General features: G+C 48.2%; 1 protein-coding gene across 1 annotated transcript; it reads right to left on the bottom strand.

The window, feature by feature from the left end:
- Positions 1–1,310: 1,310 nt before the first annotated feature.
- LOC140116347 (vomeronasal type-2 receptor 26-like) lies at positions 1,311–25,203 on the bottom strand. Its single transcript, XM_072132874.1, has 6 exons — positions 25,092–25,203; positions 23,973–24,057; positions 19,201–19,360; positions 18,582–18,845; positions 3,341–3,461; positions 1,311–2,209 (listed from the first exon to the last, which is right to left on the bottom strand). Exons 1-6 carry the CDS (start codon positions 25,201–25,203, stop codon positions 1,311–1,313), a joined length of 1,641 nt encoding a protein of 546 aa, XP_071988975.1.
- Positions 25,204–26,370: the final 1,167 nt, after the last annotated feature.

Below are 26,370 nucleotides of genomic sequence, written 5' to 3'. Positions count from 1 at the left end.
GATCTTAGTGACTCCCCGCACAGCGCATTATACACGGACAATGCACTTACATGCACCAGGAAGAAGAAGGTGAACTCCGGGGACCTGAGCGGGGAAGCGACACATGCAGGATATCGGACGCACGATCTTAGTGACTCCCCGCACAGCGCATTATACACGGACAATGCACTTACATGCACCAGGAAGAAGAAGGTGAACTCCGGGGACCTGAGCGGGGAAGCGTCACATGCAGGATATTAGGCGCACAAGTGAATCATGGCATAGCGCATTATACACGGAAAATGCACTTTCGGTAAGTAAATGTGCCCCACTATACATCTGGATGTACGTTGCTTTTATGTTGTATGTAATACGCCCAGTGCTGTCATTTATCCTTTTTCCTTTTGCATTGTTCACAGTTTACGTTGCAATAAAGATTTGTCTCAAATTGCAAACAAGTCATTGGTGTCTATTTGTTCTGTCTATGGAAGTAGAATGACCTCCCAGAGCACCCACGATCCAGTATAGGAGTGTGATTGGATTTTGTTATCTGGCTACTTGGAACAGAACATAAGAAAGGTAAATGTGTGAGTATCAACAAGCACAATGGGGCTCATTTACTAAGGGTCCGTGGACCACGATTCTGACGGGTTTCCCGAATAATTCCTTTTTGCGCTGATTTGCCCCAGGATTTTGGCACACACGATCAGAATGTTGCGCATCGGCGCTGGCTTGCATGCGACAGAAATCGGGGGGCGTGCCGTCGGACAACCGACGGATTCTGACGAACCACGGAATTTAAAAACTAAATTGTGTCGCAAGATCAAGCACTCATATACACCGGGAAGAAGAAGGTGAACTCCGGCGGATCTTAGCGGCAGCTCCAAACAACGCACGGCGGGATCGCGACGGGACCGGGTAAGTAAATTTGCCCCAATGTGTAATAGTATCTGAAATGGCAGCAATTACAAAATAAACTGGAATAGTTTTTGGCCTGTACTTGGCTTTGTGCCTAAGAGAACACAAGATATGCAAATGATGCAGGGGTATCAGAAGGCTCACGGGGTAATACTAGAACCTACACGATAACTGGACGAGTTTCTGGTAAATGGAAGCACTTTCCTCTTTTCCAATTACCTACCGGCACTGATGAGTTGTAACCTAACACTAGAAATCTTCACTGTCCAGTTGACTCTTGTCCCTGACCACAACTATCCTTTGTTAAAATTCCCAACCGAGTACCAACAATATCCAATTCTTCTTCTTACTAGCCCTAAATCTCTCCCAGGCAGATATGGCTGAATCGCCCAGGTCTACTCCGCTTAAGGTCCTCATTGCTTCCCGATGAGCCTCTGCCTGGTGTTCATCTCCGGAGTGACCAGGATGATGTAACACTTGGGGATGAAGATACAGCCCAGCAGCCCTGCACTAGAGGTCAGGATGGCAAATACCTCCACCGCCACCATGTATTTGCCCTTGGTGCTGAGATATGCTGGGATGAAGGAGATCCACACACTGCAGACCAGCAGCATGCTGAATGTGATGAGCTGGGCCTCATTGTAGCTGGCCGGTAACTTCCTCACCAGGAAAGCCACAAGGAAACTGAATAAGGACAATAATCCCATGTAACCAATCAGAATGTAGAAAGCCACCGCAGAACCTTCATTACAGCGTAGTTTCATCTTCTTACTGTCTGATTGCAGGTCATAGTCTGGAAATGGTGGAGAGGAGATCAGCCAGACCATGGATATGATGAGTTGTCCCACCGAGCAGAGGACAACTACACTGATGGGTACACCAGACCCCACCCAGTCTTTTAACTTGCTCCCAGGCTTGGTGGCCCTGAAGGCCAACACAACCAAGAAGGATTTAGCCAGAACACAAGATACAGACACTGTGAAAAAGATCCCAAAGACGGATTGTCTCAGCAAACAGGTAATTGCCATGGGACGTCCAATGAATAATAAGGAGCAGAGGAAGGAGAAGAGTAGAGACACCAGGAGGACATAGCTGATCTTCTGGTTATTGGCCTTCACTACCGGAGTCTGGTGATATTTCCAGAAGATCCCCAGCACAGCACAAGTCATCATACAAAGGATAATGGAGAGAAGAGCCAAACACATTCCCAGTCCATCATCATAGGAGAGAAATTCAGTGGTCTTCAGGAGGCAGGAAGTTCTCATCTCATTGGAGTAGTGATCTTCAGGACACTTCACACATTCATCTGCGTCTACAATATAAGATAAGATAATCCTTTATTAGTCCCACAGAAGGGAAATTCACAGCATTACAGTAGAAGAGAGAATACAGAGAGCGCAGGACAAACAATGACAGAACAAAAGGGATAAAAAGACAAATAGAAGAAGAGAAGCAATGATCGGCAGTTTGGTATTCAGTCAGTCTGTGGATGGGACCTGCAGGGACGGGTTAGGTGATGGCACAGGTTGGACCTTGTTTGTACAAGTGTAAAGTTATGAGAAAAGTAATTGAAGACAAAGGAAACTACATATGCAGAAAACATTCTGTCCTTACTACTTTGAAAACTGGTTTACTCCTTTTATGGCAGCTTTGATTGTTTTTAGCCACACTCATCTGTCTCCTGTGGACTCTGAACTGGTTTACTAACAGTTGACCTGGTGTGATCGACAGAATCGTCGCTGTCTGTCTGATGTCAGAGAACTGATCCAATCATCTTATAGACTGGGGTTCTGGCATCTCATAAAGGCTTTATTTACTACTGGTCTCTGCACATGATAGTATTGTACTGAGGCAGCTACTGTTTATTCTCTTTTCCATAGTTTTGGACGTTTGCTTGATTCTCTGACTATCATTCTGCCTTGTGATTTTGTATTGCATTATTTGGCAATTATTGCTCTTTCTTTGTCTTCATGTTTGCACTTGGCTTGTAACAGTCTTACACACTTGATCCTTTGCCTTCACGTATGTGTATATTTTATCAAGATGGAAGATTAGTATTTTTATAATCCTGGTTCCTGGAGTCCTTTATTGTTCTTCTTCCTTGACTACCCGCAGCCCAGGACCTCCCATGTTAGTGAAACGGCATCCATTGAAAACAGATGAGCTGACCTTCAGTGTGTGTTGTGTGTTGACGTTGGCACTTTGGTTCGGAAAAGGATTGTCGACCAGTTGACATGTACTGCTTACCCTGAATTACAGTTTGGGTGTTATTTGGCCTCAACATCATCCAACATTTTTGACAAAATAGAACCTCTATTAGGTCTAAAATTTGTGGGGAAGATCTGCACTGAATACACGGTAATTGGGGTCTTTGTGTTGATATTTATATACACTTCTACTAGTCTGCATTATGGGATCTACCCAGACACATTTAGTTCCTCACCTGAGGTGTTGGAGATCTCCCCCTCAGAACATACGACACAACTGTAGCAACAAATGTGGAAGCTCTCGGTCCTCTTCCGGTATCCGGGTTCACAACTCTCACTACACGATGATCGAGGGATCTGGAATGATTGGAAAGATAGTGGTTTGTTCATGGAAAGTGAGCTGAAGCTTCCTTAGAGGTAGGTTGGAAAAAGCATGGGACCCTTGAAAAAAACGTAGGCTAGAATAGATATGGACGCCGTACTGACTAAGACAATCTATGATCACTGCACTGAGGACTTGGGGTCAGACAATCTTAGGGACGTGATACAACTAGATAAATGGAAGCTCTCTGCATACAACTCAGGACTTGCTTTCTATTATTCTGTGCATCCAACATAAGCCCCCGAATAGGCACATGGGCTACCCCCCCTTTACCCTTACCCCCCAATCCCACCATTCATGGTCCTTTACCCCTCACCACTTCTTTCCCATTGGTTATAGGCAGGCATGTTATACTGGAAGATCTGGCCAGCGCTTGGTTCTAGCAATGATGTTACTTATATTGTACGTGGTATAGGCATCTGTGTAGCTTTGAACTTGATGAAGGAACACTATTTGTTTTTATCCTGTTCTTTATACATTTTTGTGTATTATTGTATATATGTCCTTCTTACCAATTTTTTGTAAATATTTAATCTGAAAACTGTTTGTCTTGTGTCTGCAATGCACATCATTGTATTAAATCTTTTAAAGCCTTATAGGACTCTGCTTGTAGACTTAAAGGAAATCTACCACCAGGATGAAGAATTGTACACCCAGCACAGTGACATACTGGTGTGTCCCCCTCTGGCAGGATCCACTCTTCTTTTAGCTTTTTAAGTTATTAAGCCAACAAAAGTTTTTAAAAAGTATGCAAATGAGTCTGAGGGGCTCCAGGCTTTATTGACATCTATTGAGCCAGGAGTCCCTCTGACTCATTTGCATAATTTTTAAAGCCATTTTTTTCTTTAAAATAAGGACATGAGAAGCTAAAAGAAGATCGGACCCTACCAGAGGGGGCACACACCTGTATGTCAGTGTGCTTGGTTTACAATAATTCATCCTGGTGGTAGAAAAAAGCGTACTAGGAGCTTCTTACTAAATCATGTATACGCCGGAGCAGTGTGAACTTGGTCTGGTGTTCTGAGGGCTATGGCAGTAGCGTGTTTGCTAGTGTTATCGGAGGGTTCTGATAAAGCTAGCAGTTTAATTTTCTAATAATGGGCTCGTGCCTTAGTAAGCAGCTCCTGGGCGCTTTGTTAGGGTGACAGGACCTCTTTAAAGACGTTAAGTTTTTTAGGGATAGAGATAATGATAATAATTTTGAGGAGTTGTGTAACTAATTGGGTTATGTATATTTAGTGTTGTTGAGGGATTTATGTAGATAGATGTCCTGTGTTTTTAATGTAAATGTCAGGAACCAGCGGTAGTGGACCCACTGGACCACCACGTCGATGACGTAAGCCATCACCTGGGACCGGAGTCTAACTGGTACCCGGTTTTCACCAGAGCCCGCCGCAAGGGGGTTGGACTTTTTGCGGCGTGGTACCACCAGGTTGTTCCACAGGCGCGACCTTGTCTTGTGGCTGCCAAGGCGTAGTACAGAATCGTCAGGCAAACTCGTGGTTGGGGACAGGCAGGAGGTCGAGACCGGAGGCAGCACAGGATCAGAGTCGGGGACATAGCGGTAATTCAGGACAGGCAGCACAGGATTGGAGGTGGGGATGTATCGGCAGGTCAGGACAGGCAGCACAGGATTGGAGGTGGGGATGTAGCGGCAGTTCAGGACAGGCAGCACAGGATTGGAGGTGGGGATGTATCGGCAGGTCAGGACAGGCAGCACAGGATTGGAGGTGGGGATGTAGCGACAGTTCAGGATAGGCAGCACAGGATTGGAGGCGGGGACGTAGCGGTAGGTCAGGACAGGCAGCACAGGATTGGAGGTGGGGACGTAGCAGTAGGTCAGGACAGGCAGCACAGGATTGGAGGCGGGGACATAGCGGTAGGTCAGGACAGGCAGCACAGGATTGGAGGTGGGGACGTAGCGGTAGGTCAGGACAGGCAGCACAGGATTGGAGGCAGAGATGTAGCGGTAGGTCAAGACAGGCAGCACAGGATTGGAGGTGGGGATGTAGCGGCAGGTCAGGATAGGCAGCACAGGATCAGAGTCGGGGACATAGTGGTAGGTCAAGACAGGCAGTACAGGATTGGAGGCGGGGACGGAATTGAGGTCACAATAAGAAATCAGGATAATCACAAGGAGCATGGAACAAAGCTTTTTCTTAGGCATGGAAGCACAAAGATCTATCAGGGATCTTTGTGATTCTACACAGGAAGGGGCTGGGAATTTATCTAGGCAGGCAGCCAGCGCCAATACTCGGCCCAGGACAAGGGAGTGAGTGCGCTGGACCGCGGGGAGCAAGGAGACCGCCGCTGGAGCCAGGAGAGGTGAGTCAATGTCCGGCAGGCTCCGGGGGCATAGTAAAGCGCACGGGATATGGATTGCAGGGGCACCGTGACAGTATACCTCTCTTACTTTACATTCTGGTGCCATGCTGGATTTTCACCTTCTGTTCTGCCAATAGTTAATCGCAGACAGGAAAATGGCCGCCTACACTTGTGAAGCGGTGCTATGGAAATGGGGAAGACGCCTCCTGCTCTACTGAAGACGCAGCTAATATCCTTTACAAATCATAGGGGACAAATACAAATATAATAGAACATGACAGAGCACAAACATTTGTATGGAACAAGAAGAGTGAGGTCCCTGCTCGCAAGAGCTTACAGTCTATGAGTGTCAAGCTTCGAGGTTGTGGATCCTCTGGACCACTGCGGACGATGACACAAGCCACAACCTGGGACCGGAGTCTAAGTAGTACCCGGTTTTCACCAGAGCCCGCCGCAAAACAGGTTGGTCTTGCTGCGGCGTGGTACCACCAGGTCGTTCCACAGGCGTGACTTGTCCGCAATGGCAACCAGGGTCGAGGTACAGAAACGGCAGGCAATCTCGTAGTCGGGGACAGGCAGGAGGTCAGAACGGGCAGCACAGGATCGGAGTCAGAGACGAAGCAAAAGGTCAAGGCAGGCGGCAAAGGAGCAAAGTCAAAGGCAGAAATGGGGTCACAACGGGAATACACAGAAACAGCACAGGCATAAACAAGCTTTTTCTAGGGTACAGGGCACAATGATCCGGCAGGGATCACAGGAAGAGGCAGGGATAAATAGATTACCTGAAATGGCCAGCGCCAATTAGTGGCATGCTGGCCCTTTAAATCTGCAGAAGTTGGTGCGCGCGCGCGGCCTAGGAGCCGTGGATGCGCGCACGGCCGAGGACGAAGGAGCAGCGACAGCTGGAACTGAAGAGACCAGGGCAGGAGCCGTAAGTTGCGCTTGCGGCACGCGAGGGGCGAGAGGCGCCGGTGACCCCACCATCCGCGATATGGATCGCGGGACCACCCGTGACAGTACCCCCTCTTCGGCCTGCCCCTCTTCCTGGGCTGAAGGAATCTTTGCAAGAGGTCCTGGTCCAAGATATTGTCCTCAGGCTCCCAAGATCTCTCCTCAGGCCCGAACCCCTTCCAGTCAACCAAGAAGAACCGCTTACCCCTCACTGTCTTCATATCCAGGATTTCCTTAACCTCATAGATGTCAGAGGAGTCGGCCACAGAACCAGGAGGGGAGAGTTGTCGGTAAAAGCGGTTCAAGATAACAGGCTTAAGCAAGGAAACATGGAAGGAGTTCGGGATGCGCATGGTGGGAGAGAGACGCAGCTTGTAGGAGACTGGATTGATGCGATTCAGCACCTCGAAGGAACCCAGGAAACGAGGACCAAGCTTGTAGCCAGGAATCTTAAGTCGGGCATACTTGGAGGACAACCAGACTTTGTCATCAGGATTGAAGACAGGAGAAGGCCTGCGTCTTTTATCGGCCTGGGACTTGATTCTAGCCGAAGCCTGTAGTAAGGAAAGACGAGTTTGTTCCCAAATGGTCTTAAAGTCCCACACCAATTCCTCAACAGCAGGAACTCCTGGCACGGCAGGGGTAGAGGAGGGCGGGGATGCATTCCATAATTAACAAAAAAAGGCAGTACAGGATTGGAAGCGGGGACGGAATTGAGGTCACAATAAGAAATCAGGATAATCACAAGGAGCATGGAACAAAGCTTTTTCTTAGGCATGGAAGCACAAAGATCTATCAGGGATCTTTGTGATTCTACACAGGAAGGGGCTGGGAATTTATCTAGGCAGGCAGCCAGCGCCAATACTCGGCCCAGGACAAGGGAGTGAGTGCGCTGGACCGCGGGGAGCAAGGAGACCGCCGCTGGAGCCAGGAGAGGTGAGTCAATGTCCGGCAGGCTCCGGGGGCATAGTAAAGCGCACGGGATATGGATCGCAGGGGCACCGTGACAGTATACCTCTCTTACTTTACATTCTGGTGCCATGCTGGATTTTCAACTTCTGTTCTGCCAATAGTTAATCGCAGACAGGAAAATGGCCGCCTACACTTGTGAAGCGGTACTATGGAAATGGGGAAGACGCCTCCTGCTCTACTGAAGACGCAGCTAATATCCTTTACAAATCATAGGGGACAAATACAAATATAATAGAACATGACAGAGCACAAACATTTGTATGGAACAAGAAGAGTGAGGTCCCTGCTCGCAAGAGCTTACAGTCTATGAGTGTCAAGCTTCGAGGTTGTGGATCCTCTGGACCACTGCGGACGATGACACAAGCCACAACCTGGAGTCTAAGTAGTACCCGGTTTTCACCAGAGCCCGCCGCAAAACAGGTTGGTCTTGCTGCGGCGTGGTACCACCAGGTCGTTCCACAGGCGTGACTTGTCCGCAATGGCAACCAGGGTCGAGGTACAGAAACGGCAGGCAATCTCGTAGTCGGGGACAGGCAGGAGGTCAGAACGGGCAGCACAGGCATAAACAAGCTTTTTCTAGGGTACAGGGCACAATGATCCGGCAGGGATCACAGGAAGAGGCAGGGATAAATAGATTACCTGAAATGGCCAGCGCCAATTAGTGGCATGCTGGCCCTTTAAATCTGCAGAAGTTGGTGCGCGCGCGCGGCCTAGGAGCCGTGGATGCGCGCACGGCCGAGGACGAAGGAGCAGCGACAGCTGGAACTGAAGAGACCAGGGCAGGAGCCGTAAGTTGCGCTTGCGGCACGCGAGGGGCGAGAGGCGCCGGTGACCCCACCATCCGCGATATGGATCGCGGGACCACCCGTGACAGTACCCCCTCTTCGGCCTGCCCCTCTTCCTGGGCTGAAGGAATCTTTGCAAGAGGTCCTGGTCCAAGATATTGTCCTCAGGCTCCCAAGATCTCTCCTCAGGCCCGAACCCCTTCCAGTCAACCAAGAAGAACCGCTTACCCCTCACTGTCTTCATATCCAGGATTTCCTTAACCTCATAGATGTCAGAGGAGTCGGCCACAGAACCAGGAGGGGAGAGTTGTCGGTAAAAGCGGTTCAAGATAACAGGCTTAAGCAAGGAAACATGGAAGGAGTTCGGGATGCGCATGGTGGGAGAGAGACGCAGCTTGTAGGAGACTGGATTGATGCGATTCAGCACCTCGAAGGAACCCAGGAAACGAGGACCAAGCTTGTAGCCAGGAATCTTAAGTCGGGCATACTTGGAGGACAACCAGACTTTGTCATCAGGATTGAAGACAGGAGAAGGCCTGCGTCTTTTATCGGCCTGGGACTTGATTCTAGCCGAAGCCTGTAGTAAGGAAAGACGAGTCTGTTCCCAAATGGTCTTAAAGTCCCACACCAATTCCTCAACAGCAGGAACTCCTGGCACGGCAGGGGTGGAGGAGGGCGGGGATGCATTCCATAATTAACAAAAAATGGGGCGAAACCCGCGGATGTAGAGTCCAAGGAGTTATAAGAGAACTATGCCCATGGTAACAGAGTGGACCAATCGTCCTGACGGGCAGAAACAAAATGGCGTAGATAGCAGCCCAAGGTCTGATTAACTCTTTCCACTTGTCCATTAGACTGGGGGTGATAAGCGGAAGAGAAGTCCAATTTCACCTGAAGTTGGTTGCAGAGAGAACACCAGAATTTCGAGACAAACTGAACCCCACGGTCAGAGACGATGTGCTGGGGAAGTCCATGGAGTCTGAAGATGTGATGGAAAAACTGGCTGGCAAAACGCGGAGCAGATGGTAAACCTGGAAGAGGGACAAAATGGGACATCTTCGAAAATCAGTCAGTCACCACCCAGATAACGGTATTGCCAGATGAAGGCGGTAGGTCCGTAATGAAGTCCATGGCGATATGAGTTCAAGGACAGCTGGGTATCGGCAACGGCAGAAGAAGACCAGCAGGCTTGAGACGTGACGGCTTATTCCGGGGACAGGAAGCACATGAACCCACAAAGTCCCGAACGTCCTTGGCCAGATCTGGCCACCAGTAAAACCGGGAAATGAGGGTGATAGAACGCTGCACCCCAGGGTGCCCAGCCACACGTGAGCAATGTCCCCAAGACAGAATCTTCCTATGTAGAGCAGGTTGTACGTATGTCTTGCCAGGGGGTAGTTGACGAAGATCCACAGGCGAAGCCAGTACCAGTCGGTCAGGAGGGATGACATGCTGAGGAGCCGGTTCCTCCCCAAGGACATCCGAGGCACGAGAAAGGGCGTCAGCCTTGATGTTCTTCTCGTCAGGGCGGAAATGAATGAGGAAATCGAACCAGGTGAAGAAGAGTGACCAGGGGGCTTGACGTCGATTGAGTCACTGAGCAGTTTGGAGGTAGAGAAGGTTCTTGTGGTCCGTATAAATGCTGACCGGAAACCGAGTTCCCTCCAGGAGGTAACACCACTCTTCTAAGGCGAGCTTAATCGCCAACAGTTCACGATCTCCTATGGAATAATTCCTCTCAGGTGACAGTTCGACCTTTGGAACCCTTCTTGGAGCACTGCACCGGCCCCTACCGAGGACGCATCTACTTCCAGATGGAAAGGCTTCTTTGTGTCGGGACGTACCAGTACTGGGGCTGAAGTGAACTTGGACTTTAAGTTTGTGAAGGCCTCCTCAGCAGATGAATGCCAGATTCGGGGGTTAGCACCCTTCTTGGTGAGGGCCACAATAGGGGATACCAGCGAGGAGAAGTGTGGGATGAACTGCTGGTAGTAATTCGCGAAGCCTAGAAACCGCTGTATAGCGCGTAGTCCTACTGGACGGGGCCACTGAAGAACCGCAGACAACTTTGCAGGATCCATCTGGAGGCTTCTGTCAGAGATAATATAGCCAAGAAACGGGATACTCCGCTGATGGAATAGACGCTTTTCTAGTTTGGCGTAGAGGCAATTGGCCCTTAAACGACTAAGGACTTGCCGTACATGAACTTGGTGGGTCTCAAGGTCCGGAGAGAAAACCAGGATATCATCCAATAGACATAAAGCAAGTCTCTAAAAATGTCGTTAACGAATTCCTGGAAGACGACTGGTGCGTTACAAAGTCCAAACGGCATTACTAGGTACTCGAAATGTCCATCACGGGTATTAAAGGCGGTCTTCCACTGATCTCCCTGGCGGATACGAATGAGATTGTAGGCCCCTCGAAGATCCAATTTGGAGAAGATCTTAGCTCCATGAAGACTATCAAACAACTCCGGGATCAGCGGCAGTGGATAGCGGTTCTTAACTGTGATCTTGTTAAGTCCGCGGTAGTCAATGCACGGTCGGAGTGACCCGTCTTTCTTGGTCACGAAGAAAAAACCTGCACCAGCCGGAGAATAGGACTTATGAATGAATCCCTTTTGCAGGTTTTCCTTGATATAGTCAGACATGGCTGCTGTTTCAGGTACTGAGAGGGGATACACACGACCCCGCGGAGAAGAGGGGTGAGGACGGTGAGGCGGCAACGTCTCGGCTTGCTTCTTTGAGAAGATGTCAGAAAAGTCCTGATAGCAAGCAGGAAGACCCTCCAGGGCCTTGGGAGCCACAGAAGAAACCAGGACTGGTACTGGAAGAGACATATTCGCACAGCGAGACTGACAATTAGGTCCTCACTGAAGGATCTCCCCCGACTTCCAGTCAAGAACGGGTGCGTGGAGCTGCAACCATGGTAGGCCCAACAGGATGGAGGAGGTGGAGCGTGGAAGTACATAAAAAGACAAACTCTCCCTGGGTTCAATGGCTGGAAGACTAGCCGGGGTAGCGGGAGCAGTCACAGGAACCTGTTGTTGGCTAGCTGTTGCTGCAGCATGGTGGTAACATGTTCCAGTTGTTCACGTTGGGTGGCAATCTCCCTGGATTGCTGGACCACGAAGGTAGCCAGAGTCTGCCGAGTGGGAAGCGGAACCTCGGCGGGATCCATGGCCGGATCTTACTGTCAAGCTTCAAGGTTGTGGATCCTCTGGACCACTGCAGACGATGACACAAGCCACAACCTGGGACCAGAGTCTAAGTGGTACCCGGTTTTCACCAGAGCCGGCCGCAAAGCAGGTTGGTTTTGATGCGGCGTGGTACTACCAGGTCGTTCCACAGGTGTGACTTGTCCACAATGGCAGCCAAGGTCGAGGTACAGAAACGGCAGGCAATCTCGTAGTCGGGCACAGGCAGGAGGTCAGGACGGGCAGCACAGGATCGGAGTCAGAGACGTAGCAATAGGTCATGGCAGGCGGCAAAGGAGCAAAGTCAAAGGCAGAACCAGGGTCACGGGAATACACAGAAACAGCACGCGGCATAAACAAGCTTTCTCTAGGGCACAGGGCACAAAGATCCGTCAGGGATCACAGGAAGAGGCAGGAATAAATAGATTACCTGAAATGGCTAGAGCCAATTAGTGGTGCGCTGACCCTTTAAATCTGCAGAAGTTGGTGCACGCTCCCTAGGAGCCTGGGACGTGCGCGCACGGCCGAGAACGAAGGAGCAGCGGCAGCCGGAACTGAAGAAGAGCCGGGACCCGTAAGTTGCGCTTGCGGCGCGCAGGCGAGGGGCGAGAGGCACGGGTGACCCTGCGATCCGTGATGAGGATGAGGGGAGGACACAAGAGCTTACAGTCTATGAGGATGAGGGGGTGACACAAGAGCTTACAGTCTATGAGGATGAGGGGGTGACACAAGAGCTTACAGTCTATGAGGATGAGGGGGTGACACAAGAGCTTACAGTCAATGAGAATGAGGGGGTGACACAAGAGCTTACAGTCTATGAGGATGAGGGGCTGACACAAGAGCTTACAGTCTATGAGGATGAGGGGGTGATACAGGAGCTTACAGTCTATGAGGATGAGGGGGGCACAAGAGCTTACAGTCTATGAGGATGAAGGGGTGACACAAGAGCTTACAGTCTATGAGGATGAGGGGGTGACACAAGAGGTTACAGTCTATGAGGATGAGGGGGGACACAAGAGCTTACTGTCTATGAGGATGAGGGGGTGACACAAGAGCTTACAGTCTACAAGGATGAGGTAGGACACAAAAGCTTACAGTCTATATGGATGAGGGGGAGACACAAGAGATTACAGTCTATGAGGATGAGGGCTGACACAAGAGCTTACAGTCTATGAGGATGAGGGGGTGACACAAGAGCTTACAGTCTATGAGGATGAGGGGGGGGCACAAGAGCTTACAGTCTATGAGGATGAAGGGGTGACAGAAGAGCTTACAGTCTATGAGGATGAGGGGGTGACACAAGAGCTTACAGTCTATGAGGATGAGGGGGGACACAAGAGCTTACAGTCTATGAGGATGAGTGCGGTGACACAAGAGCTTACTGTCTATGAGGATGAGGGGGTGACACAAGAGCTTACAGTCTACAAGGATGAGGGAGGACACAAAAGCTTACAGTCTATATGGATGAGGGGGAGACACAAGAGATTACAGTCTATGAGGATGAGGGGTGACACAAGAGCTTACAGTCTATGAGGATGAGGGGGGACACAAGAGCTTACAGTCTATGAGGATGAGGGGGTGATGCAAGAGCTTACAGTCTATGAGAGGAGGGGGACACAAGAGCTTACAGTCTATGAGGAGGAGGGAGGACACAAGAGCTTACAGTATATGAGGAAGAGGGGATGACACAAGAGCTTACAGTCTATGAGGATGAGGGGGTGACACAAGAGCTTACAGTCTACAAGGATGAGGGGGGGACACAAGAGCTTACAGTCTATGAGGATGAGGGGGAGACACAAGAGCTTACAGTCTATGAGGATGAGGGTGTGACACAAGAGCTTACAGTCTATGAGGAGGAGGGGGGACACAAGAGATTACAGTCTATGAGGAAGAGGGGACACACACGAGCTTACAGTCTATGAGGATGAGGGGGTGACACGAGAGCTTACAGTCTATGAGGATGAGGGAGGACACAAGAGCTTACAGTCTATGAGGGTGAGGGGGGACACAAGAGCTTACAGTCTATGAGGATGAGGAGAGGACACAAGAGCTTACAGTCTATGAGGATGAGGGGGACACAAGAGCTTACAGTCTCTGAGGATGAGGGGGAACACAAGAGCTTACAGTCTATGAGGATGAGGGAGGACACAAGAGCTTACAGTCTATGAGGGTGAGGGGGGACACAAGAGCTTACAGTCTATGAGGATGAGGAGAGGACACAAGAGCTTACAGTCTATGAGGATGAGGGGGACACAAGAGCTTACAGTCTATGAGGATGAGGGGGGACACAAGAGCTTACAGTCTATGAGGAGGAGGGGGGACACACGAGCTTACAGTATATGAGGAAGAGGGGGGACACAAGAGCTTACAGTCTATGAGGAAGATGGGGGTGACACAAGAGGTAAAATAATGGTCCAGCCATTCTTCATAAGGGAATAGAACAAAAATATTATAAATGGAATTGCTGTCGCTTGACCCAGTCATCAGCCGCATTTTATATACAAGGTCCAGGGTGAATGGGACTGCAGAGAAGTCTGGTGCCTGCTGGTTGCGGGAAAAACAGATGGGAGGATGACACAGGACGGGTTAGTAAAAAATAAAGAGATAAAACTTCATGCAGTTAATGAGTGTTATAGGCTTGCCTAAAGAAATGGGCTTTAAGAGCACGTTTGAAACTTTGGAGGTTAGGTATTAGTCTAATAGTCCGGGGCAGAGCATTCCATGGAATTGTTGCAGCTCTAGAGAAGTCTTGGAGACGCGAGTGGGAGGTCCGCAGTAGGGTAGAGGTTAATCTAAGATCACTGGCGGATCTAAGAGCACGAGTTGGGCGATAGCCTGAGATAAGAGAGGAAAGGTAGGGGGGTGCAGCATTATACAGAGCTTTGTGTAAGGGGGTATTATTTTAAACTGTATTCGAAAGGAGACTGGCAGCCAGTGCAGCGACTGGCATGAACTGGAGGCATCTGTGAAGCGTTTAGTCTGAAAGACGAGCCTGGCTGCTGCATTAAGAATCAATTGGGGAGGAGAGAGTTTAGCAAGTGGAAGACCGGTTAGTAGGGAGTTACAGGAGTCTAGACGAGAGGTAAGCAACAGTCAGCATTTTACAGGTTTCAAATGTGAGAAATGGTCGGATTCTAGAGATGTTTCTGAGATGCATCCGGCAAGAGCGAGCGAGAGATTGAATGTGTGGCTCAAAGGAGAGGTCGGAGTCCAACACAACCCCAAGATAGCGGGCCTACTGCTTTGGGGTTATGGTGACCCCACAGACTGATATGGAGAGGTTAGGAAAGGCTCTGTTAGTAGATGGTGGAAAGACAAGAACTTCAGTCTTAGAAAGATTAAGTTTCAGGAAGAGAGAGGACATGATGTTAGAGACAGCAGAGAGACAGTCACTAGTGTTCTGGATTAGGCCAGGGCTGATGTTACATGCAGAAGTATACAGCTGGGGACATCAGCAGAGAGATGATACTGGAAACCAAATCTGCTGATGGTTTGTCCAATGGGGGCAGTATAGAGGGAGAAGAGAAGAGGACCTAGGACTGATCCCTGAGGAACCCCGACACTGAGAGGAAGATGAGAAGAGAAAGATCCAGAAAAGGAGACAATGAAAGTGCGGTCAGTGAGATGGGAAGAAAACCAAGAGACTGCAGGGTCCTTCAGGCCAATGGAGCAAAGCCTCCTGAGGAGGAGCCGGTGGTCCACAGTATCAGACGCTGCCGATAGATCCAGAAGAACAAGGAGCGAATAGTCACCTTTGGATTTTGCAGTGAGGAGATCATTGGAGACTTTAGAAAGAGCAGTTTCAGTAGAATGCATAGAGCAGAAACCAGATTGTAGGGGGTCAAGGAGCGAGTTAGCTGAGAGAAACCGGGAATGTCGAGGATAGACCAGGCGTTCCAGGAGTTTGGAGATGAAAGGGAGGTTAGAAATTTGTCGGTAGTTTGCAGCCCTGGATGGGTGCAGAGAAGGTTTCGTTAGTAATGGAGTAACAGCTTGAAAGAAGAGGGAACGACACCAGAAGAGAGAGAGAGGTTGTAGATTTTAGTGAGGTGAGAAGTGACTGCTGGGGAGAGAGACTGTACCAGATGTGAGGGTATGGGGTCACTGATGCAGGTAGTGGGGTGAGGGTATGGGTCACTGATGCAGGTAGTGGGGTGAGGGGATGGGGTCACTGATGCAGGTAGTGGGGCGAGGGGATGGGGTCACTGATGCAGGTAGTGGGGTGAGGGGATGGGGTCACTGATGCAGGTAGTGGGGCAAGGGGAAGGAGTCACTGATGCAGGTAGTGGGGCGAGGGGATGGGTCACTGATGCAGGTAGTGGGGCGAGGGGATGGGGTCGCTGACGCAGGTAGTGGGGTGAGGGAATGAGGTCACTAATGCAGGGAGTGGGGGCGAGGGGATAGGGTCACTGATGCAGGTAGTGGGGCGAGGGGATGGGATCACTGATGCAGGTAGCGGGGCGAGGGGATGGGGTCACTGATGCAGGTAGTGGGGCGAGGGGATGGAATCACTGATGCAGGTAGTGGGGCAAGGGGATGGGGTCACTGATGCAGGTAGTGGGGCGAGGGGATGGGGTCACTGATGCAGGTAGTGGAGTGAGGGGATGGGGTCACTGATGCAGATAGTGGGGCGAAGGGATGGGGTCACTGATGCAGGTAGTGGGGAGAGGGGATGGGGTCGCTGATGCAGGTAGTGGGGTGAGGGGATGGGGTCACTAATGCAGGTAGTGGGGCGAGGGGATAGGATCACTGATGCAGGTAGTGAGGCGAGGGGATGGGATCACTGATGCAGGTAGCGGGGCGAGGGGATGGGGTCACTGATGCAGGTAGTGGGGCGAGGGGATGGAATCACTGATGCAGGTAGTGGGGCAAGGGGATGGGGTCACTGATGCAGGTAGTGGGGCGAGGGGATGGGGTCACTGATGCAGGTAGTGGAGTGAGGGGATGGGGTCACTGATGCAGATAGTGGGGCGAAGGGATGGGGTCACTGATGCAGGTAGTGGGGAGAGGGGATGGGGTCGCTGATGCAGGTAGTGGGGTGAGGGGATGGGGTCACTAATGCAGGTAGTGGGGCGAGGGGATAGGATCACTGATGCAGGTAGTGAGGCGAGGGGATGGGGTCACTGATGCAGGTAGTGGGGCGAGGGGATGGGGTCACTGATGCAGGTAGTGGGGCGAGGTGATGGGGTCACTGATGTTGGTAGTGGGGCAAGGGGATGGGGTCGCTGATGCAGGTAGTGGGGTAAGGGGATGGGGTCACTGATGCAGATAGTGGGGCGAAGGGATGGGGTCGCTGATGCAGGTAGTGGGTTGAGGGGATGGGGTCACTGATGCAGGTAGTGGGGCGAGGGGATGGGGTCGCTGATGCAGGTAGTGAGTTAAGGGGATGTGGTCACTAATGCAGGTAGTGGGGCGAGGGGATGGGATCACTGATGCAGGTAGTGAGGCGAGGGGATGGGGTCACTGATGCAGGTAGTGGGGCGAGGGGATGGGGTCACTGATGCAGTTAGTGGGGTGAGGGGATGGGGTCACTGATGTAGGTAGTGGGGCGAGGGGATGGGGTCGCTGATGCAGGTAGCAGGGCGAGGGGATGGGATCACTGATGCAGGTAGTGGGGTGAGGGGATAGGGTCACTGATGTAGGTAGTGGGATGAGGGGATGGGGGCACTGATGCAGGTAGTGGGGCGAGCAGAGGATAGGAGCCTAGCCACTTCTTCCTCTGTGACTGGCTCTAAGGAAGAGGGTGAACAGGGTAAGATACCAGAGTAAAGGGGAATTATGGAGTTAGTGGCCTGAGAAATTATTTCCTGGCAAATGCAGTCGATTTTATCTTTAAAGCAGGTGGCAAGATCCTCAGCCCCGAGGTCTGTGACCGGTGGCTGTACCTCTGGTGTTAGTAAGGAGTGAAGAGTATTGAAGAGCCTTTTGGAGTTGTTAGAGAGAGAAGATATTGGATTAGTAAATAGACCTGTTTAGCGAGATGGAGAGCAGAGTTATAGGATTTGAGCATAAATTTAAAGTGAAGAAAGTCAGCGGAATTGCCTGATTTTCTCAACAGAGGTTCGGCACTCCTGGAGCACTTACGAAGGAAATGGGTTTGTGCCGTGTGCCAAGATTGTCTACATCTGTGTCCAAAGGCTCGAACAGACGGTGGTGCCATCTTGTCTAGGGCACTTTTGAGAACATCATTATAATGATTAGTAGCCAGGTTAGGACAGGAGAGAGAGGAAATGGTGGACAGCGATGGCTGCACAGTTTCTATGAGGTGGGGAACACTAATGGCACGTGGGTTCCGGTATGTGTGATAAATGGACTTATTCTGTACAGGACAAGAACTATTTACAGTAAAAGAGAGAAGGTTCTGGTCTGAAAGTGGAAAGTCATTGTTAGTAAAGTCAGAGACAGAAGAGAGTCGGGCAAAGACCAAGTCAAGGACGTTTCCCTCTTGATAGGTAGGAGAATCAGAGAGTTGTACGAGTCCCAGAGAGGTAGTAAGTGATAAATGCTGAGAGGCTGAAGAGGAGATGGGGCTGTTCATAGGGATATTAAGGTCTCCATGGATGAGTGTTGGGAATTCACACAATAGAAAGTGAGGAAGCCTGGAAGCAAAGTGGTCAAGGAACTGGTAGGTTGAGCCGGGAGGACGGTAAACTCATGGAGAGAGAATGGGCAGAAAAGTCTGAGGGTGTGAACCTCAAAGTGTGTGAGTTATAAAAAGCAAAGTCTGGAACATCATAAGATAGGCTTCTGCTGACCTTGGGGCCACCAGAGTTGTAGAGAAAAGCAAGATGGACCCAGAAGAAGAATCAAACTGCAAATTATGAGCGGTGGCCTGTCCTTCATAAACAGAAGAGAAGGTAACTCACCCCGGTAAAGCTCTGGTGCCAGGAGATGTGACTGTCATTGATGACCAGCCGCTGGTCCTCAGGAGCTGAGAGGTTGTAGGTTCCCACATCAACAGCAAGAGCCTGAGCATCTTCTACAATAGTGGAAAGTTCCTCTCTCCAGTCACTAGACTTAAGGAACCAGTTCTGGAGCTGAAGATCTCTGGGGACCTCTCCATATTCATTAAAATAAATGTCATCCCCGGAGACAGAAGTAAAATGAAGCCTCTTCAGATATCTATTGAGCTGATAGTAAAGACACCAAACACAAGAGTAAAGTGTATATATATATACCATGGTATGAGATAAAATAGCACATTATCAGTCAGAATATCATCATACACAAAGGTTTCCTACTGTCTTGTTCCCAGGACAATCAGTATATAACTCATTCAGTAGAGAATTGCAGAGAATCCTGCTCAGAGTGGATCCGGCACTGATACTGGTAATGTTATTATACAGACAAGTGCTTACTGGTGCAACTGAGTCTAACTGGTGCTGCAATATACTAAATACCTCCTATCATGGTATTAACAAAGAAATACAAACAAATGTGGGTTCTGTGTATCGCGCTCCTCCAATATGAAATGATAGTTTTTACCTTTTGCTGTGGTGTTCTATTCCCGTCCAACAACCTGGAGGGGAAGTGAGCGGTAGATGCACTGTTTCTCCTTCCAGCCCCGGCCGGTGAACGCGTTCGGATGTGTGTGGACACTGTTCGAAGTTCTCCTGTGTCTGCTTCGGTGACGCCACCACTAGAGCTACGGAAAGAAATGAGGAACAAATTTCGGAGACAGGAACGGTATCCTTCGTCAGGGATCGTTACACTCGTTCAGAGGTGTCCTTATATAGCTACTTGTCCTCACCTTTGAACTTCTCACAGCTGCTACTGAGTGCACCCATCAGAGGTAAGTCTCTAAAAAGCAAATATTTCTATTCCACTGTTTAGTCCCACCGGGGCAAGGGTATTTAGGGTGTAGATCCATCTACTTTCAGCTCTCGACATTTTGTTGATGAAGTTTCCCCCCCTTTGATCAGGGGGGATGATTGCAATACCGAAGATGGAAGTTCCGGATAATTGTCCTGAGTGTTTCTCCATGAAGTGTCCGGACAGCAGGTGCCCTTTGTTCTTTTTCCTTATGTTCCGTATGTGTTCATTTATTCTCTTATAGAGGGGGCATATTGTTCTTCCTACGTATCATTTTTCACACTTACATTTTAGTCCATATATCACCCCTTTGGTACTTTTTGGTACTTTTAATTTCAAGGTTTTACACATAGAACACCTTTTACATGGGAAGAATCCATTTGGCATTTGCATCTCAAAGATGGTTTTGTTTGTATTTTTTGGCGACACCTTTTTATTCTTTTTTTTTTTTAATGTGAAAAAGTTTTAAAGGGATCCTGTCATAAGAAATTGGCCTAATAAACCCCCACCAGTACGTTGTCAAGCTGCTGAACAGCCTCCAGACCACGTCTCCCTCATGACCCAGCCCATCATCCAGAAAACCTTGAAACGAGATGCAAGCTGGATGCATAAAGTCAAGTAGGCGGAGAGCCAAACACCGAAGTCAAGCTCTCCCCACCTCTGAACACCCCTTCCTATGCGATAGACATCATGCGCCAGACTTCAGGAGATCTGATCAATGATGTCCCTTGACGCAGGACCATCTATTACAGAAAAGGGGGTGCTCTAAGGCAGGGGGAGCCCGACCCCAGTGCCAAACTCTCCGCCCCCTCAACTTCTCAAAATCAACCCACATCTCACTTCAAAGCTGATTTTCTGGATGATGCCACCACCCTGGGCCACGGAGGAAACACCCTCCAGAAGCTGCCCAGCCCCCCGCCAACCCACTGCTAGTGATCCCCCAGGCCAACCTCTTTTTTTTTTAATTAAAATTTTTATTAAATTCTTACAACATAACAAAGGTAAAGACATACCGATGACCCAATGGGCCACCTTACAGTCATTACATACAAATGAGCACGGTCGTATTACAACTAGGTTTTACAATTCACACTTAGTCATGCTAGATATTAGTGTTCATTTGTCTCAATCCCGCTAGAACCCCGTTTAGGGCCTACTGATACGGACCAAGAGGGGGGTCCAGCAGGGCTTCATATACATTGGCAATGTAATTTTCAATTCCGCCTTGGGAGGCATGTAAGGTCCAGTATTTTCAATACAGAACATAACATATATTAGGTAAACAATTTAGTAAACAGTCAAACGTACTAATAAGCGTATAATCAGGCCTAAAGGTAGTTACAAGTTCCTTGTTATTCTTGGTAATTGCAATTGAAAAGTTTTAAGCTTATTTGTTTGTATTGCAATATCCTATTGACCTGGATGATTACTTCACCTAGTTTTGGACAATCTGGATCTTTCCAATGTCTTGTGAGGACCATTTTAGTGGCAAGGAGTATATGGGCCATTATGGTTCTGGTTTTGGATGGTAATTCCTTTAAGCCTATTAGAAGGAGTGCAGTAGCAGGAGGAGGGGTGATGTTTCTTATGCCAAGATTATGGAGTAATTCGAAAGATTGATGCCAGAGTCCCTGAATTTTGGGGCACTCCCATAATGTGTGTAGTAGGGTCCCCTTTTGTCCACAAATGCTCCAACATCCCGGGGGTAAAGAAGGGAAAATTTTGCTTAGTCTCTCTGGGGTGAAGTACCACCTCATGTGTGTCTTTACTATTGCCTCAATGTGGGAGATGCTACGAAAGGTGCTGTGGATTAATGATAGAGTTTGTTGCCATTGGGTAATTGTATATGTGGAGTTAAGATCTTTTTCCCATGCTAGCATGTGTGATGGAATAGAATCCATTTTCTATTGTGTTCACATACCATGTGTTTACCATGCTTAGTACCATCCCCCACGTACACAGATCATTTTACACTGATACATCCTGTTCAAGGCAGAGGAATGTGACGCATGCTCAGTAGGTTCCTTTGTGCCAAGAACCTATAAAAACTGTCTGCTACCTAAATAAATTGGAATCCTCTCAAACAACATGTGAAGGTCTGAGTGGTTCACCGAGCAGCTCGTACTATACAATGATTTGGAACCACATCACATCAGAGATGGGGATATTTCCCTGACACATGTATGGGAGTTTCCCCATTTTATTCTTATTCTCTAGGCAGTTATAGAAGAAAGTTCTTCCCTTTTTCTCCAAGGGCATACCCTCTAACCAGGAGTGCACCTGTTCACCAGCACATTTTTGCTTGCTGAATTTATTTTGTAGAAAGTTGCGGATTTGTGCAAGTAAAAAATTCTTGGCTAGTGAGGTGAAAGGTTTCAGTTTCCCCTCTTCAATCAAGAGCTCTAAAAAGCAAAGTCTGGAACATCATAAGAAAGGTTTCTGCTGATCTCGGGGCCACCAGAGTTGTAGAGAAAAGCAAGATGGACCCAGAAGAATCAAACTGCAAATTACGAGCAGTGGCCTGTCCTTCATAAACAGAAGAGAAGGTAACTCACCCCGGTAAAGCTCTGCGTTCTCGATCCCCTGTTTCTTCCAGTTGGTTAGGTTTATTCCTTGTATGAAAGTTTTTTATTGGCTTGACTGGATGTGATTAGTGTTTTCCATGCTTGGTCAGTAGCTTGAGTTGTAAGAAATGGGGACGGAGGGGGTTTAATCTGCCATAAAATATTGATTATTCTCATTTGTAAAGGGAACTTATTGTTTAGGTGCTGTTCTATTGTGGTCCATTTGATGTTGTCCGAGTGTTTCCGCCAGTGTCTTGATTGGTCTAGTATTGCTGCTGTATATTAGTCTTTAACTTCTGGTACTCCTAATCCTCCACATGTTTTGGGTCTGACTAAGGTGTGAAACGAAACTCTGGGTTTGGTGTCTTTCCAAATAAATTTTCTAATTATAGATCTAACTCTCTTAAAATAAGCTTCCGACGCAGGGATGGGGAGAGTCAGAAGAGATAGAGGAGTTTGGGGAGGGTCATCATCTTGAAAGCTGCTATTCTTCCGCACCAAGATAAAATTCCTTTGGAAAATTCTGCTAACTCTTTTCCTATTTTATCTAGCATTGGGACATAGTTGTGTTTAACTAGATCGGCCGTTGGATATGCCAGCTCGATTCCCAGGGACGTGATGTGTCCTTTTTCGCAATCTACTAAGTAGTCGTTTTTTAATTATTTAATTGTTGTTGGGTGTATGTTAATCAGTAGTATTTGGGATTTACTTTTATTTACTTTATAGTACGAGATATTCCCAAAAGCGTTTAGTATCTCAAAGATATGTTGTAGTGATGTTTCCGGATTTGAGGATGTAAGGATTATATCATCTGCAAAAAGGGTGATTTTATGCTCCTCTTTGCCTCTCTGATGGCTTCCGCTGAAGGTTCAATTGAAAGAACGAAAATTATGGGGAATAGAGGGCATCCTTGCCTAGTGCCATTCACTTGGGATAGCGTGCCTGCTGATGGACATGAGTAGAGAGCTCTAATAGCCATCAGTATATGGCCTTCCAGACCAAATTTTTGAAAAACATAATCCCAATTAACCCTGTCAAACACCTTTTCGGCATCCACTGTGAGAAATGTGGCAGGAAGATTGTTAATGTCACAGTTTTGGAGGATATTAATCAGTTTTCTTGTGTTGTCCGACGCTTGCCTACCTGGGGTGAACCCTGACTGGCCGTAAGCTATAATGCCTGGTATGACTTTCTTAAGCCTATTTGCTAATATTTTTGCATAGAGCTTAATGTCCTCATTCAATAGGGAGATGGGGCGGAAATTACACAATTTATCCGCCGGTTTCCCTTGTTTCGGGAGAGCCACTATAAGTGCTGAGAGCATTTGTTTGCGACGCTTTTTCGAATAGTCTACGTAGATATGGAGTGAGAATATTAGCATATTTTTTGTAGTAGAGACCAGGAAGACCATCTGGTCCAGGGGCTTTGTTAGATTGGATGCTCTTAAGAGTATTAAGGATTTCCTTTACGCTGATGGGAGTGTTACGTTTTTCAAGGTTTTCTGGTGAGATTTTGGGGAGTTTATCTAGGAATTGTCGGACAAGTGTCGTTATGTCCTTGTCGAGATTATATAGTTCTGCGTAGTAGGCCATAAATGCGTTCGCTATGTATCTCTTTTATTCTATCCCATAATTATTTTTTATATGATAATAAATTTTATCTACAAACATGGGGCTCGGCCATGGGGACCAAGTTGGCTCCGTGCTATGCTAATCTGTATGTAGGCCGATGGGAGGAAACTGCCATCTATGCCGATATGACGGCACGGACACACTTGTCCCTATGGCATCGTTTTATAGACGATATTGTTTTTATATGGAAAGGGGGTGAACATTGTATTACAATTTTTTAATGAAATTAATAAAAATGAGTTTTATCTACATTTCACTCCCACATCTAGTAAAGAATCTGTCAACTTTCTGGATCTCACAATATTCATCAAGGATGGAAAAATCCTCACAAAATCCTACAGAAAACCAACTGACAGCAACAGTTACATACCACTAGACGGCTGTCACTTATCCTGTTTGGCTACAAAACATCCCCCAAGGCCAATTTACAAGAATACGTCAGAATTGCACAGATATTGAGGACTATTGGAAGGAGGCTGAGGTTCTATGAAAAAAGTTTGAGGAGAAAGGGTATAATGAAAAAGAACATAGCAGACATTACAAGAGAAAAAACACCAAAAGCACAGACCGAATCCCCAGAAATGAAGATCCCCTTTTTAATTAATCATACGGTACATGGGGGCTTATTTAAGAAGATCATCAAAAGACACTGGGACATCCTTAAGGAGGATAAGGTCATAGGTGAGATAATCCCTGAAAACCCCTCCTTCACTTTTAAAAAAGCAAAACATTTAGGAAATCTAATAGCCCCCACCATCAAAAAATACAAACAAAACCATCTTTGAGATGCAAATGCCAAATGGATTCTTCCCGTGTAAAAGGTGTTCTATGTGTAAAACCTTGAAATTAAAAGATCCAGTCCATGAGGTAAAAATGTGCGGGTGCCAAGTCTCCTTTCCAATTAAAAATAAAATAAATGGCCGTACCAAAGGGGTGATATATGGACTAAAATGTAAGTGTGAAAAATGATACATAGGAAGAACAATACGCCCCCTCTATAAGAGAATAAATGAACACATACGGAACATAAGGAAAAAGAACAAAGGGCACCCGCTGTCCGGACACTTCATGGAGAAACACTCAGGACAATTATCCGGAACTTCCATTTTCGGTATTGCAATCATCCCCCCTGATCAAAGGGGGGGGGGGAAACTTAATCAACAAAATGTCGAGAGCTGAAAGTAGATGGATCTACACCCTAAATACCCTTGCCCCGGTGGGACTAAACAGCGGAATAGAAATATTTGCTTTTTAGAGACTTACCTCTGATGGGTGCACTCAGTAGCAGCTGTGAGAAGTTCAAAGGTGAGGCCAAGTAGCTATATAAGGACACCTCTGAACGAGTGTAACGATCCCTGATGAAGGATACCGTTCCTGTCTCCGAAACACGTAGGAAATTTGTTCCCTGTTTGTTCCAGTAGCTCCAGTGGTGACGTCACCGAAGCAGACACCGGAGAACTTCGAACAGTGACCACGCACATCCGAACGCGGTCACCGGCCGGGGCTGCTCCGGATCCGTGGCAGGAGAAACAGTGCATCTACCGCTCACTTCCCCTCCAGGTTGTTGGATGGGAATAGAACACCACAGCAAAAGGTAAAAACTATCATTTCATATTGGAGGAGCGCGGTATACAAAATCCACATTTGTTGGTAATGTTATTAATATGTTGCTTTGTGTCTTTTCTTTAGATGTTCACACCTGATCCCCTGTCGGAGGCCTCTTTCAGGAGTGGAAAACGGAAGAAAAAAGACGAACACAGAAGGGGTCATTTACTAAAGGCCCGAATCACGTTTATCTGAATATTTTCGATTTGTGCCGATTTTCCCTGAATTGCCCCCAGATTTTGGCGCACACGATTGGATTCCGGCGCATTGGCGCCGGCATGCACGCGACACAAATCAGGGGGCGTGGCCGTAAGAAAACCAGACGGATTCGGAAAAACCGCCTCATTTAAGAAAAAAAAAAGTATCGCTTGACACGCACTTACCTGCACCCAGCGTAGGACGGTGAACTCCAGTGAACTCCGACGGACTTCAGTCAACATTGACACCTGGTGGACATCGGGCGCACTACCTTTGTGAATCGCCGGAAGACCCAAATCCTCCGCAGAGAACGCGCCGCTGGATCGCGACAGGACCGGGTAAGTAAATCTGCCCCAGAATGTTTAGTAAGTGTGAGCAACCACTGCCTGAAGAGGCTGGTACTAATGTGTGTCTGTCTCGCTCGGCCTCTGTAGGATCTAACCCTTTAAGGGCTGAGGCTGAGGATGATTATGAGGATCTATATCTCCTCCGGCGGTGGAGGAGGCGGTAAAGGCGGTGAAGGCCAGGGGATAACAGGAATGGAAGGCTCCTTCTAAGCATCTGGTTCCAGGTGACAAATTCAATTTGTCCTACAAATTGGATCCCCAATTCAGTTCAGAATGGGAATCAGTTCCTAAAATGGATCTACCAGTGATTAAGCTTTCAAAAAGGTTGTTTTTTCCCTCTGAAGAGGCCATATTACTGCCAGACCGAGTGGACAGAAGGACAGAAGCTTTTTATAGGAAAACATTTGCACCTGCCTCAGCAGCCTGTAAGGTAGCTCAGGCCTCTGTACCGGTGGCTAGGGTACTAAGGATCTGGCTCAGCCAACTCACTCAGGATCT

Source organism: Engystomops pustulosus, chromosome 2, assembly GCF_040894005.1.
Source record: "Engystomops pustulosus chromosome 2, aEngPut4.maternal, whole genome shotgun sequence".
NCBI classification, from domain to species: Eukaryota; Metazoa; Chordata; class Amphibia; order Anura; family Leptodactylidae; genus Engystomops; species Engystomops pustulosus.
This window is presented reverse-complemented; position numbering and strand designations above follow the sequence as displayed.

Bases quoted from the DNA above. Each gene is read 5' to 3' on its own strand.
- LOC140116347 (XM_072132874.1), bottom strand. From the start codon at position 25,203: ATGTGCGTGGTCACTGTTCGAAGTTCTCCGGTGTCTGCTTCGGTGACG. The intron at 19,361-23,972 runs GTAGATAAAACT...TTCTTTCCGTAG, and splicing joins ACTAGATGTGGGAGTGAAAT to CTCTAGTGGTGGCGTCACCG. The intron at 2,210-3,340 runs GTGAGGAACTAA...CTTATATTGTAG, and splicing joins GGAGATCTCCAACACCTCAG to ACGCAGATGAATGTGTGAAG.